Raw genomic sequence first — 16118 nt, 5'->3', positions numbered from 1 at the left:
ATTTTTAGTATGTTATTTAACATGCCCAATGGTACCAGAATCCATTGAAAAACCGTTTGTATCAATTTTTGGGGATTAGGTGAGTTTTTTTCGTATATTGACCCTACTATCAGAGATATAGAGGTGTGACGTTTTTCCAGGATGGCGCCTGTACCACGTGACCTATGACGTCATAATAATCATTAAAATATTCCACAGGAGGAGGCCCTCCTATGGTGAAAATTTCATGTCAATCAGACCAACGGTTGCCGAGAAAATGAATTTTTAAAATGCAGACACGTACGGCACACGTACGCAACCGAATGCCGAACCTCGCTTTTCGCTTCGCGAGCGCAGGGTAATTAGCAATTTCCAAATTCTTGATCTTACCTACAGGTGGCACAGCTACACCTTCAGCAAATGATGCTACCCGCAGGCATGTGCTGCATATGAAGGAAGAAGGGCAGTACGATGATTGAGCAGGCAAAAGAAAAAGGCCGCATTGGACGAGTGGACTTTGAAAAAGTTTTCATCAATACTAGTCTTGGGTAGAGTTGCTTCAGGTTCTAAGGAAAGAAAATACATTCAAGTAAACAGTGGGAAGAACGGGAACATTTATGGAAGAGGGTGAGAGCACTTGCTTGGAAGACTGAGGATGTTTCAGGTACTGAAGCCAGAATCCATACGAAGCTGATGAATGAGCCCTTGTGTTGTTTGTTTTGTTGTAATTTTAGAAATTCGACTCTTTATAAAAGTCCCGTGAATCATGTTCAGACTTAATTTGCATTGCACTAGAAATCTTTTTCAAAAACCCCAAATAAATGTCTTTGGGGGGAAAAAAAACCTTTTGTGTCGCAATGCATCAGTTATTTTTTATGAGTTTGGGCTTCGCTATAGAATATGCGGTGTATGCTTCCTCATTTTCTGTACAACAACAAAACTGCCACAGTTGTGGCCGTTGCTTTCCGGCTTGGATTTCTTTTCAGGATCATACCACACATAACCATGTTGGGATATTCCTTATTCCTTAAATTGAGAATGTGCTCTCGTGTTTATCGATCTAAAGATGTTGCTGTACATCTGATTATTTAGCTGTTTGTACTTGTGTTTGATCTCAGTAATTTGTTTTCCACAATCATGGATAAGTGTAGATTTTCCTTTTAACGTAGGCAGGTCAGCAGTCAAAGATTGTCATACTAAAGCACATAAATAATACTGGACAATAGAAGCATGATACTTAAGAAGAATTCTAGTGGGGCGGCTTAGCCCAAATATTCAAAAGAATTGTGCATTTTGTGAAACAAGCACCAAATTTGGCACAAATGTACATTAATATGTTGCGAACATTTTCAGATATTGGGCCACTTGAAATTCCGTAATTTTTTTTTTCAATGTTTTTCAAATTTCGTAATTTCAAATTTTTCGGGTGACACCGTCACAATTTCGGTCTTCGAGGCCGGCCGATAGGCAAAGTGTGACCGGAAGGGACGAGGTTCTCCTGACCACGTGGCCCTCGATCTGGGAAGCGAGAGGCGTTCCATTAGTGGACGCGCCCCTCACGCCCGACTTTTGGGCGGCCCCGGCAGGCCGTTTGTTTTGACGTTCCGTGACAGGCCCCGCACCCCCACCTCCGGGCCGACCGGAAGCTTGTGCTGAGTACATCATACCTGAACAACTCAGTGAGGCAGAACACAGCAGTGCACACCAGGGTGACCCCTTCAGTGCATAAACCAATTAACCTGTCCACTGCAGGGCATATAGAAATGAAGTTATTTTCTGCATATAATAATAATATAAGTTCAGTTCTATATAACAATTTCTGTTATCACCACTACCACTACAACTACCACTACTACAAGCTTTGTCTGGAATTTTGTGGACTAACAGACAAACAGACATACAGACAAGCTGGGATCAAAACATTACCTCCTTCCACCATTGAGTGTAGAGGTAAACATCATGGAAATTATATCATGCCCTAGATTTAATTCATGCTTACCCGTGTATTTGCTTCACTGGTTCACAAGGTCTTTTGCATACATGTAATTCAGACTCTCGTCTTCATTGCTGACCACACAATGTTCGCAACATATTAATGTACATTTGTGCCAAATTTGGTGCTTGTATCACAAAATGCACAATTCTTTTGAATATTTAGGCTAAGCCGCCCCACTATATCGGCCGGCCTCGAAGACCGAAATTGTGACGGTGTCACCCGAAAAATTTGAAATTACGAAATTTGAAAAAATTTGAAAAAAAAAATTACGGAATTTCAAGTGGCCCAATATCTGAAAATGTTCGCAACATATTAATGTACATTTGTGCCAAATTTGGTGCTTGTATCACAAAATGCACAACAGGTTTGCTATGCTGCTACACTATTCAGGGAAATGTTATGAAAACGGATCATGGGTCGTGGAGCAGTTTAGTGGTGGTGTGGAGCAGTTTAGTGGTGGCGTGGAGCAGTTTAGTGGTGGTGTGGAGCAGTTTAGTGGTGGTGTGGATCAGTTTGGTCGTGGTGTGGAGCAGATTAGTGGTGGTGTGGGTCAGATTAGTGGTGGCGTGGATCAGTTTGGTCGTGGTGTGGAGCAGTTTAGTGGTGGTGTGGAGCAGTTTAGTGGTGGCGTGGAGCAGTTTAGTGGTGGCGTGGAGCAGTTTAGTGGTGGTGTGGATCAGTTTGGTCGTGGTGTGGAGCAGATCAGTGGTGGTGTGGGTCAGATTAGTGGTGGCGTGGAGCAGTTTGGTCGTGGTGTGGAGCAGTTTAGTGGTTGTGTGGAGCAGTTTAGTGGTGGCGTGGAGCAGTTTAGTGGTGGCGTGGAGCAGTTTAGTGGTGGTGTGGATCAGTTTAGTGGTGGTGTGGAGCAGATTAGTGGTGGTGTGGGTCAGATTAGTGGTGGTGTGGAGCAGTTTGGTCGTGGTGTGGAGCAGTTTAGTGGTGGTGTGGAGCCGTTTAGTGGTGGTGTGGAGCAGTTTAATGGTGGTGTGGAGCAGTTTTGTCATGGTGTGGAGCAGTTTGTGGTGGTGTTGATCAGTTTTGGTCGTGGTGTGGAGCAGTTTAGTGGTGGTGTGGATCAGTTTCGTGGTGGTGTGGAGCAGTTTAGTGGTGGTGCGGAGCAGTTTCGTGGTGGTGTGGAGCAGTTTAGTGGGGTGTGGAGCAGTTTAGTGATGGTGTGGAGCAGTTTGGTGGTGGTGGGGAGCAGTTTGGTGGTGGTGTGGAGCAGTTTCGTGGTGGTGTGGAGCAGTTTCGTGGTGGTGTGGAGCAGTTTAGTGGTGGTGTTGAGCAGTTTAGTGGTGGTGTGGAGCAGTTTAGTGGTGGTGTGGATCAGATTAGTGGTGGTGTGCAGAAAGCCTTGTTGCATTTGTCCTCAATGGTGCGGGTTTGATTCCCACAGCTACACAGAAACGTGTGTGGAGAGGGAGGTGATCGGCACCACCTGGTTGGTATCTTTGCCCCATGATTTATAAACACCACTGTGGTACTCTGACGACCTTCATGTGGTTACTGGACCTTCACCCCCACAAGCTCGCTCTCCACGTCTCATGACAAAATAATGCAGCATGGACCAAATTTGACAAGGACAAAGACACAAAGCACAGCTATTACTTTTTATTTCTTTGATTGTTCCCTATTTGTTGGATCGCCGTCCTGTTTGCCATATGTGCCCGTACACTTGCCGCATGCCTGCTTGCGGCACAGACATGCGTGTGGTTAGCTGGCCTGGTGTGATACCGTAATCTTGGGCGCACAGCCACTGATCTCCGGGCACACGCACAGGCAGCCTGGCACTCGCGGCCCTGCCTGCTGAGCGCTGATAACATACCATCACAGCCAACCGTTTTTACTAATTCCCTCCAAATTGTTCATACCCCATTTCCACTTAATGTCTCCCTCCTCCCACCCCCTCCCTCCCCCCTCCCTCTTCCTTATCGTCTCAAATGCCGTGGGGATGAGAGCTCGAGAAAGTCGACTCTGTTCATTTCAAAGTATGAAAGTCTTAAATCCCAGCAGAGTTTGAATGGAAAAGCAGCTTGCTGTAAATTTATAAAAGTGAAATCGCAAGATGTGATATATATATATATATATATATATATATATATATATATATATATATATATATATATATATATATATATATATATATATATATATATATATATATATATATACCGGTATATAATTTTATATATATATATATATATATATATATATATATATACCGGTATATAATTTTATATATATATATATATATATATATATATATATATATATATATATATATATATATATACCGGTATATAATTTTACATATATATATATATGTATATATATATATATATATATATATATATATATATATATATATATATATATATACATATATATATATATATATATATATATATATATATATATACCAGTATATAATTTTACATATATATATGTATATATACCGGTATATAATTTTACATATATATATATATATATATATATATATATATATATATATATATACCGGTATATAATTTTACATATACACATATATATATATATATATGTATATATACCGGTATATAATTTTATTTATATATATATATATATATATATATATATATATATATATATATATATTTGTAACATTCAAATATTTGTAACATATACATATAATATTTGTAACATGCAAATATTTGTAGCACATCAATTGCAAATTGATAATCGTTTTGTCAAGGCTCTGGTGACTGTTTTATTCATTTCATGAATGAAGTATAGTAGTATGGCAGATAGGTGCAGGAATTGTGCCTTTGATGGTATAAGCATGGCATTTGGCACACAGTCAGAGTATGTCCTAAGAAAGAAATTTGGCTATAGGGTGGGCCATCGCAGATTTGTCCTTTTTTAAAAAATGGCCGCCATTGTTGTCACAGGACAAATCTGCGATGGCCCTATCGCCAAATATCTTCCTTACGGCATAGTCTAACTGTGTGCCAACTCTCGTGCTTGTATCGTCAAAGGCACAATTCTCCCAAATATTTCACCTATCTGCCATACTAAAAATTGGGCGCCATTTTTATTGGACACATCCGTGATGACTCTAATAGTCAGAATATTTAACTGTGTACCAAATACCATGCTTCTATGATTCAAACAACAGTTTATACAAATTAATATACCATATATCATCTTACTATAATTCACCAAATGTCCATCCGTCTGTCTGTCCGTCCGTTCGAAGGTACCGCAAAAACGGCTGAACCGATCGCAACGATATTTTGGGTGGGTAATCCTGGGATCTCCTGGAGTAAAATAGGCTGTATTGTTTTTCCAATTTAAGCTTTGGCCTCCAGCATTTTTAGGTTTGGACTCCTGCATAACGTTATTTTCCCCGGTACCGCACAAACGGCTGCACCGATCGGCTACACCGATCGGACTCGGTGACCTCGGACGAAGACCTTTTGTAAGGACATGGGTTGAATCTCTGCTTGAGAGAATGCCAACCTCCTTCCCACCATCACGGTCGTCTCTCCAACTCACAATCCCACGAGATATGCGGAAAGGACCACCCAAAACCATTTATCTTCTTCTTGATTCGTATATAAACATCATTAAAAGTAAATAATGACCTCGGCCAAAGTTCAAACGATGTGGATTTAATCTCTACATGAGAGAATTCCACATAGCTATTTGGGCGGTGTATAAGCCAACAGATCGCTGTCTCCATTGATCTTGCTAAGGCCATAACACCTATTGGCTCAAAATCCTTTTAAATGTTGACTTGGTAGTTTTTACAATGAAGGAAACATTAACAATGCTGTTAAAAGTTTATTTTGTGATTAATTTGTGATTTAAGTTATGTTGTTTGGAATGAAAAAAGAGATATGGAGTTCAAGTGAATGATGACATGCCGTGATGGTTTCTACTTTCTGAACGTGAACTTCACGGCTCGCCATATGCAGATTTGCCACGGACCCACGATCGATGTTTCTATACGTGAACGTACCCGTTTGTTTGCGAACGGGTACGGCTTTCATGGAAGTCCTTCACTAACTTGCTGTTCATGTCTGACGTGCTACAGGAATGTGGAATTTATTGATTTCATGCTTTAGCATTCGCCGTGTCTGCATTGTATGTCTGCTTATAGCCTCCCACCCATGCGTAGCATGGGTATCTCACTAGTATACCATAATATACCATATAAATGGCGGCCATTTAAAAAACATTGTTGTCACAGGACAAATATATGATAACCCTATAGTTAGGGGTCTTTCATGATGTGCCAAATGTCAAGCTTGTATGACCACAACAACAGTTTATACACAGTAATGTACCAAATATATGTAAAATAACAAGCAATGGAGGCCATTTTGAAAAATGGACGCCATTGTTGTCACAGAACAAATCTGCGATGACCCTTCAGCCAAATATCTTTCTTAGGGCATACTCTAACTGTGTGCCAACTCTCGTGCTTGCATCATCAAAGTCACAATTCTCCCAAATATTTCACCTATCTGCCGCACTAAAGTTTTTCCAACTTGTTAATCACTTTGGTTTTAATGACCAGGGCAGTGGGTGTCGTTTTAACGTCACACAGATTTCTTCCCGAATGGAATGTTGTGTGTGTGTGTGTGTGTGTGTGTGTGTGTGTGTGTGTGTGTGTGTGTGTGTGTGTGTGTGTGTGTGTGTGTGTGTGTGTGTGTGTGTGTGTGTGTGTGTGTGTGTGTGTGTGTGTGTGTGTGTGTGTGTGTGTGTGTGTGTGTGTGTGTGTGTGTGTGTGTGTTCGGAATGTTAACCGAATTGAAGGATACTTTCCTGGCCGTGTTTGAAAAGACAACTGAGCGCAGCACAATTTTCGCGGCTTCTCGATTGGTTTTTAGATTTGCAGCAATGTGAGCAGGTGAGGTCCACTGTTGGTAAGAGTACTGATCAGCACCTGTTCTGTTGGAAAGATTTGGCACGTGTTATAGTCGTAAGAATGCAAAGCACCTGTTGTGTTCGTGTGTGTGTGTGTGTGTGCTAATCACGAGGAACTGATAGGGGGCGGGCGATGCTACTCACGAACTGACATGCTAATCACGAGGAACTGATAACAAAATGTTTAATCAACAAATGCTGTTTCTTCGTTAAGGGGAAAACACACACACACACACACACACACACACACACACACACACACACACACACACACACACACACACACTACATACACACACATTATATATGCATACACACTACATAGACACACACCATTATATATGTATACACACACACACACACACACACACACACACACACACACACACACACACACACACACACACACACACCTGTGCAAAAACATTGTCCTGCTTTATTAATTACAGCAAATCAACCATTACAGAATCATTTTACAGCGCTATTTGTATCCATTAATGTTTGATATTCCAAAATGATCGCTTTGTGCCTTTGTGAGAAGGAATGTTTCATTTTGATAACAAGCCTTCCGGCTCGAGAACGTCCTTGCACATCAAGAAAGAGACATGTCCGTCAGACACCTGCATCCGACGAATCTTGATGACGTAGTCAACGCGCTTGATGAGCCTCGTCCCTGAATTTACATCCTTACCAAGCTGCTCCGCCTCGTTCCTACTTTCCCAAAGGATACCATTTTCCCCATATTTATACACAGCGATCCCACCGTCGACCTCTCTTCCTTATCCTCATCACCCGCCTCATCATCATCCCGCCCCGTCGGAGACCAAGCCTCCATCGCCCGCCCCCTCCGTGCGGCCCATCGCCCGCCCGCTGTGTCCGCAGCCGTGCGGCGCACGTGGTCCTCGGTGCTTGGCACGCGCCTCCTTGTCGGACTCGCAGCTGCGCGCGCGCCTGACGAGGGCGAAACTATTTTGGAAATCGGGCACGTGTTCGGCGCATCCCCGGGGCATTGCTTTGGCGGGAGGGAAACGGGCCCGCTGATAGTTCGCTTGTCGATGGCCTGAACTTCTTGACTGTTGTATGGCTGACGGCTTTGTAAATTCCTGCTGATCGTCTGCAAACGCGTGATCAACGGCTCTTCCCTCCAGAACCACCGACCATGAATGGCTGCCTGTGTTGTGTACCTTCACAAAGGTGGGTTTCTTCGGCCGACGACTTGTTCTCGCTGTACCTTTGCTTGCTCTGGTTGTATTTGGAATGCTCGGCTAGGAGACCAATTAGAATGGTTTGTGCATCTCCAAAAAATAAACTTCTAAAATATCATTTACCGCATGCTTATATATATATATGTAGATGTGATGGCTCGATTTGTTGCATTGTTTAGTTGTGCATCTCGAATGAAGAGGGTATTCGATACATCCCGGGGATGCTAATGTGAAACACGTGCTTTGGACATTTCATCAAGTATTGCACGGACGCTGCCTGCCATCATTGCCCCCTAACTCATTCATTATTCATTCATTCGCTCATTCATCTACATCCTCTTGATTGATGATGTTAAAGTGCAGATGTTAGAGTTGTTATCGGGGGAATGAAAGTACACCTTGTTGTGTCCGTGTGTTGATTTAAGCACTTGAAAGTTCGTCGATTGAATGAATAATTTTTTTTATTTTTTTTGTCGTGTAGTTTGTAGACCTTAAACCTGTACAAGAGGCTCCTGTGTGAAGTCCCTTGGCATCCCCCTCCATCCTTCCCTTCGTCACCTGCAGACATCCATTCAGGTGCTACTTCTGGGATGTTCTTGTGCCCGGCTGTTGGCTAATTTGACGCTTGATTTAATGGCCAAGTCAACTTTTGTTCTTCATTTCTATTCATTCATTTATTCCACCGAGGCCACGAATCCTTTGTGATGGGTTTTTAGTTGGTGGATAAATTTGAATATGATGGTGTGGTGTTGCCCCCTAACCCCCCTTGGTATCGAACATGGCCGTTCACACGAAATGCGTGCGTACTACCTACTACCTGGTAAACTTACTGTCAGTGCGGAGCCTGCTACCCAGACTGCAAACGCACTCCAGGGTAGTGAGCACTAAACAGCGTAACTTGGTGTCCAGGAGCCTCCAAGAAGACCAGACCACCATCTGTCCGCAGTGCAGGAAAGGATATGCTGAATTTGGTCAGGATGCCGGTGATGACTCGCTGGATGACGGTTGAAAGCTGAATCGAGATTCGAACTCAGGCTAGACAGCTTAGAGGTGAGTGTGCGTACCTGTAGGCCATCCGGCCAGTCCAACAGTGATAGCAATGGGAATATTGAGCTTTGATCGAGTCACTCTGGAAACCACAGTGGTTTGAACCTCGTGAAGATCACAAGGAGCAGAGCATCCAGCTAGGGTTGCTCCGTCCCAATTAAACGATCCTTTCCTAATGCAATGCTGGCCATCTGCCGTGTGGACATCGAGTGTGTCGGCAATGCTCGTTGTGAGTTCACCAGAAAAAAAAAACCCCCAAAAAACCTGGCGGTAATTATAAGGGCGCGCGATGATGCCACGTGCGTCGTAAAATGTGTGTGCTGCGAGTGTTGGCGGACCGCCATTGTATAAATGGAGGTAAAATGAACAGCTGCTTGTTTGTATTTATCTTTATTTATTTGTAACATTCCCTTGACAAATCCTGCATAATCTCGAAGTGCACTCTTCTTATTATTCTTCTTCTTCTTCCTCCTTTTGCTCTTTTGGTTTTGGGGAGGGGGGAATAAATGCCACTACATCACTGATGTCTTTGCATTTTAAGTGCTGTTGCTATTCGCTCCTAAAAGCTGAGGCTCGTGATGACGGTTCGTATTGGAAAATGTCCATTCCCTTGTCAACGCATTTGCACTGCGGTGGAGTTGTTCTTCACTGAAAGGACGACAGTTTTGTTTCATTGGATTGAGCAAAAATGTATTTAAAAAAAAAACAAAAAAAAAACGCGAAAGCCGAAGTGGTGAAGGATTTTGAGGTTATCAAGAGCAATGGATGTTCGAGTTCTGGCTGCACTGACTGTGCGTATATGGCGAGTATTGTCTGGTACGGATTCCTCCCACAGTCGTGCGTTCTTCTCCATTCACCTGGCAGTGTCCTTTCACCTTCTGTTGTTGAGCTCTTCCGTGAACCTGTTTTCTTCAACGACTGTACTTCCAAAAAAATCCCCAAAAACGAGTGCTGCACTTTTGCTTTGTGTGCTGCTTGAAATCTTCGGGGAGAGGAAGATCGATCATTTTTTTTTTTTTGTCTTCTACAAGATCGAGGCTCGTCTAAGAGCTAACACTACTCACAAAAAGACAAACTGACACATAAAATGTATGATAAAGGGAGCGGGAGACAAGATGTGGAGAGAGAGAGAGTGAAGTACACAAGCGCAACGGTCAAGAACAGGGACATCGGGAGATCTGTGGGAGGGAGGAGGCATGGGAAAGGGGTGGGGGTGGGAGAGGTATAAAACACATGGACGTTGCTCGGACTTCCAGGAAAGAAGTGGGAATTTCAAAAAAGTGGATCTGGGGTGAATTAACGGGGGTAGAAAAGATCAAGGTTTTGGATGGCGGAAGATAAGAGATGGTGGTGAACAGCTGTTTTCAAGATCTGGAGGGAGGCGTGGGATTGAAGAGAGTGAGGGAGTTTGTTCCAGAGTCAGGAGAAAAGCGGAATGAAAGAGTGAAGGTGAATAGAATATACCTGAATAGAACCTGAATGAAGTACATCCGTCAAAGTAAAACTGGCATCTTTACACTGAAAAGACTCACGATACCCATCTGGGGATTGGAGGCCAGTCAATCGAACAACAACCCAACAACCCAACAACAAAGAGGTAGTGGCATCACCAAAATTGTAGTGGCAATGCGTAAACATCTTTTTCCCCAACTCTTCTGAAGTAGAAATGGCCTGCTGTGGTTTAGTCTTATCTCTTCCATGAAAAGAAGGGCATTGGGAGAGGAGAGGGGAGGAATTGTCCTCATTGAAATGTTACTTTGGTGATGTCCAGTTGTTGCAGAATTATTTTTTTTCATCCAAGCCTGAAATGTGGAAAACCCACTCGAGGGCTGTCATGATTTGATTGGAATTCCACAAAAGCAAAAAAAATTAAAAATTAAAAATACATTACATTAGTTACATTTGCAATTCTAAGGTTTTATAAATGAACTACATTATGGGAATCCACGATTGCTCAAGTTCAAATTAATTCTGCACGAGACTACGATTACAAACTACTCCGATCCTCGCGTAATTTACCTCCTGGATTTGGCTCGATAATTTATCCTCTTCCTTCCTTCCTTGCTCGCCCGTTGTGCTATCATGGAGCCTGTCTGCTGTTGTTGTTGACTCATCAATAGGGTGAGTGCTGAGAGCAGGCAGCTGGGAGTGGGTGATAGTAGGCCTGGCAGCCAATCCTCTGTATAGTCTTCTCTGTGCGAAGCCGACTGTGTAATTAGGAGAGACAAACGGAGCTTGCAGTCAATCAGTACTGGGTGGCTGGGGACGTGGACGGAGAGAAAAATGCGCCAGGGTTACAAAGCTTGAGAATGCAGGGATGATTTGTGTCTTTTAAAGGGAGTTGGGCCCGTCGTTCATGCATGAGATTTCCATGCCAAGCCGACTACTGGCTTCTGCACTCGTGGAGGTGAATATCGTGCGATATGTGCACCTCTACTCCCATCATGAGCCTTGATTTAAAAAGGAACAATAAAAAATCCTTAATGTTCGTTTGTTCGTTCTCGGCTTTTGTATTTTATAGTCAGGTTCACTGTTTTTTTCGTTCAAAATTTTGGTAGATTAGCAAAACTATACATTTTTGGAATATTCGGAGCATGAGGAATCCAAAAATTAATGTTTACATTTGCGTAGACACCTTTGCGAAAATGACACTCAGGACAGGGATGAAGATCTGTAAAAGCATATTCCTGAACGGTATAGACCTCGTAGATCCTGCGTATAGGACTTATAGTTCAATCTGATACTACCTATAACAACCTATAACTTCAAAGGACTTGCAATATCATGTATTATGTAATACAGTTATATCACAAATATAAAGACAATGGTTTTCAATTACCTTTGTTTGTTGCTTTTCTATAATCCTGAGCACTATTTTGAGGCCTTTATTGGATTCCTTGACCCAGAAAACATAGGATTAGCATATTTAATTAAGTCTCTAGGTTGACTAGAAGCCGAGATCGCGCAAAATATGTATTTTATGGCGGCCATTTTCAAAATCCAAAATGGCGGCCATGCAGGTGTCTGTGCAAATGCCAACATTGATTTTCAGATTCTCCATGCTCTGAAGATTCCCAAAATGTACAGGTTTGCTAATCCCAAAATTTTGAACGAAATTATATTTGTTAACATAGTGAACCTGACTATCTTCATCACTGTCCTGAGTGTCATTTTCGCAAAGGTGTCTACGCAAATGTAAACATTAATTTTTGGAATCCTCATGCTCTGAATATTCCAAAAATGTATAGTTTTGCTAATCTACCAAAATTTTGAACGAAATTATAATTGTTAACATAGTGAACCTGACTATTAATAGTTTCTGTATTTGAATAGCAGGTTGATTCATTGCTAAAGAGAATTGGGATGTTCGGTAATGTGCATGTAAGCTGTGATGTATTGTTACCCTCGCAGGAGGAGTGTGTATTGCATTTGCATCCGTTTGTCTGTCTGTTTGTCCGCACAGAGTAAATATGATTTTCTCTGCAACCGTTGGTCCGATTGACAGGAAATTTCCACCATAGGTGCAACTCCACCTGTATAATTTTTTTAATGATAAGTATGACGTCATTGGTCACGTGGTTCAGTCACCATCTTGGAAAAACCGCAAAATGTTGCACCTCTATATCTCTGAAAGTGCTGCATGGAAAAAATTGAGACATGGCTCATTGTCAAATCTCCATGTGGAATAACATCTGTGAATGATTGTCATAGGTGCCTCCATTATGACGTCATAATTTGAAAAGTACAAAACGTCATCGATCAAGATTAAATTTCTTGAGCATAATCTAGGAATAAATTGGTGGAGGAAAAAAATGATATCATCGGTCACGTGGTTCGGTTGCCATATTTGTTTTAACACAAAAGCCTTCAAAAACCACTGAAAATAAATCCTGGCGAGGGTTTGCAATCTCTAATTGCTCTTTTTCTTGTTGTATCATGTAATATGTGGTGAGGATTGTCATCAAAGCATAATGGATAAAACCCTCTTGAAAACAAGTTGAATATCTCTCGGTAAAGGTATGTGCTGTAAGTAGAAAGTTTGAATAGTGAGTGAGGTTGCACGGCTGGATTGACTGATTGAGACTGTGGATCTATTGATGCGGAACCACTGTTTGGAGAGATTGTGGGCTGATAGAATCGAAAATTCTAGGAAGAAGAGCCCAGCGGATGATCCGGGCTTTTGGAAAATTGGTCATGCGCTTACTAGTTGATTTAAAAAAAAAAGAAAAAAAAGTTAGGCACCAAATCTTTCGAGGTTTACTATTAAATAAAGTTCAGTACAGTGAGTATCATTTAGAACATCGTTTAAAAGTTAATTTAATGCTTTAGAAATAGCTTCGATAGTAGAAATTGCCTGCTGTGTTTTAGTCTGATCTCTTCTCTGGAAAGAGGAAGTTGGGAGGGGAAGTGGGAGGATTTATCTGTTACATTTCAAGGAATAATTAGTTATTGTGATGAATTGATTTATGACGTGTGTGTTGTTTGTGTGTACATACAGTGCCAATAGAAAGTCTATACCTCTTTCAAAATTTTCACCTTTTGTTGCCTTAGTCTGGAATGAAATTGCATTAAATCAGACTTTTTCCACCTTCATTTACACTTCGTAACCCACAACTTCCAAGTTAAGAACAAATTCTACAAATTTCAGAAAATTAATTTAACATACACAACTAGAATATCTTGGTTGGATAAGTGTCCACCCCTCTGAGTTAATACTTGGTGGAAGCGTCTTTGACAGGATTTACAGCTGTGCCTCTTGGGATAGGTCTCTACCAACTTTGGACACCTTGATTGGGCAATATTTCCCATTCTTCTTTACAAAACAGTTCAAGCTCATTCAACTTGCGTGGGGAGCGATTATGGACAGCAATCTTCAAGTTATGCCAGAGATTTTCGATTGGATTTAGGTCGGGGCTTTGACTGGGCCACTCGAGGACATTTATCTTTTTGTTCCTAAGCCACTCCAGTGTAGCTTTGGCTGTGTGCTTCGGGTCATTTTCATGATGAAAGGTAAACTTCTGTCCCACTTTCATTTTTCTTGCAGAGGGCAGCAGGTTCTCCAAGATTTTCTGTTTTTTGCTCCATCCATTTTCCCTTCCATCCTGACAAGTGCCCCAGTCCCTGCTAATGAGAAACATCCCCATAACATGATGCTGCTGCCACCATGATTCACAGTAGGGATGGTGTTCTTTGGGTGATGTGCTGTGTTGGATTTGCATTGTGTTGGATTTGCACCAAATGTAACATTTTGCATTTAGGCCAAAAAGTTCCATCTTTGTTTTGGCAGACCACCAAACTTTTTGCCACATGGCTTCATAATCTCCGGAGTGGTTTTTTTGCATCCATCAAACAGGACTGATGATGTGCTTTTTTGAGTAATGGCTTACTTCTTGCCACTCTACCATACAGGCCAGATTTGTAGAGTGCTTGGTATATTGTTGTCACATGCACAGTGACCAGTCTTTGCCATAAAGGCCTGTAGCTTTTTCAAAGTTGCCATTGGCTACTTTGTGGCCGCTCTGATCTGTGTCTCTCAATCAGGGCTTTTTACATGGGGTTTACCCAGATCCTTGCAATTATTACTGACTATTTTCTCTTGAACTAGCACACTACCTTTAATGACTAGACCAGGGACCATAAAGCCCACGTCATCGTAAAGATATTTTTGAGGACTTTTGAGAATATCGCGACATTGTGCAATAAAACCTGTCATTATTTACTTTTAATTATGTGTGTATGTGCATCAGGAAGAAGGTAATTGGTTTGAGGTCGCATAGTCACTTGGCAGTTGTAATTCCATGGACTTTCCACATGCCTCATGATTGTGAATTGGATAGTCGGCCGTAATGGGCCATGAGGTGTAGGAGCTGTTTCTCTCGCAGTTTCTGTGAAGCCGGTGATAGCATAATAGTAGAGGGGAAAGTGTTAAATATTCCACTGTAGTGTGGAAATGCCCATTTGGTTTTATAAGCAGGGCAAGGGTGAGAAGGGGAGGACAGGAAGGGCAAAATCTGGATCAGCAGCTCTGCTTTCATTTATTCGTGACCATAAAGGCATACGCCTCAGTCTGCAAAGACCTGAGTGCCACACAGACGCCATCCTAGTTTGGAGTTGATGTGTCGGAATAATTTACGTGCATGACATCAGTGTTGTGTCACGTATAGGGTCAGTGTGCTCCTTGCGTTTTATATATATATATATATATATATATATATATATATAGATATTGTCGCGCGACCATCTTTGATTAATATCAGGCGGTCATGGATGCCGATCGTGAAGGCTTAGCCCCCGAGGCGAAAACTCAATGGCGGATTCCAAAAACAATAGCTACACCAAAGCGCGTGGGATGGAGGGTGGCGCGAGACCCCTGCAGCCTTACCTGTTAAAATCAACCACACGGAAACTGCGTTCAGTTATATGTACAGAAAATAATATAAGGGTTTATTAAAGTAAAAGGGCAAGGACAGGAAAAGCACACGCCGGTAATGAATATCCTAATTGGGACATCCCCACACGACAGATCTCAAACACAGACGAGGGAAAGGAATACCAAAAGAAATGTCTCGTCATGCAATTGTGAATGCGCAACTCGGTCTTATCTGCCCGTCGTCTTCAATCTCCGTTGCCCACACCCGGCTCCTTTCGTCCAGCTGCACGCCTCGCTCCAAGCTCCAAAGCGCCGAGCACCAAGCACCCAGCACCACGAGGCCGACCTTCGCGCACGGTCGACAAGCCAACTTGGATCTCACCGGGACTGCCAACTCAAACCGTGTACTGCGAACCGAGCTGGTCAACTGCTCGCAACTGCCAGGGCCGGGATCTCTGTCCGAACCGCTTGCCAACTGCTCTGGCTGGGAAAACTTCCACGCTCCTCAACTCGGGCAACTCTCTCACTCACTGCCAAGTCTCTCTCCATCCTTCCAACTCGCTTCTCTTTCCAGACCAACTCGACCAACTCTCATGCTCTCCCTCTCAAA

The 16118-nt window shown here is 42.4% G+C and overlaps 1 protein-coding gene across 2 annotated transcripts in view; it reads left to right on the top strand.

The window, feature by feature from the left end:
• The first annotated feature begins 7772 nt into the window (after positions 1-7772).
• LOC137435412 (protein CBFA2T1) overlaps positions 7773-16118 on the top strand; it is a 192076-nt gene continuing 183730 nt past the window's right edge. The window contains exons 1-2 of one of the 2 annotated variants that reach the window (XM_068129183.2): positions 7773-8080; positions 8573-8667. Coding sequence is in view for 1 of the 2 variants with exons in the window: in XM_068129180.2 (XP_067985281.2) it covers positions 8050-8080 (31 nt within the window). In the remaining variant the exon portion in view is untranslated. The remainder of the gene's footprint in view (positions 8081-8572; positions 8668-16118) is intronic. The other variant, XM_068129180.2, reaches the window with a different exon arrangement.

The sequence above is a fragment of the Myxine glutinosa genome, chromosome 9 (genome assembly GCF_964187855.1).
Source record: "Myxine glutinosa chromosome 9, kmMyxGlut1.1, whole genome shotgun sequence".
NCBI lineage: Eukaryota > Metazoa > Chordata > Myxini > Myxiniformes > Myxinidae > Myxine > Myxine glutinosa.
This window is presented reverse-complemented; position numbering and strand designations above follow the sequence as displayed.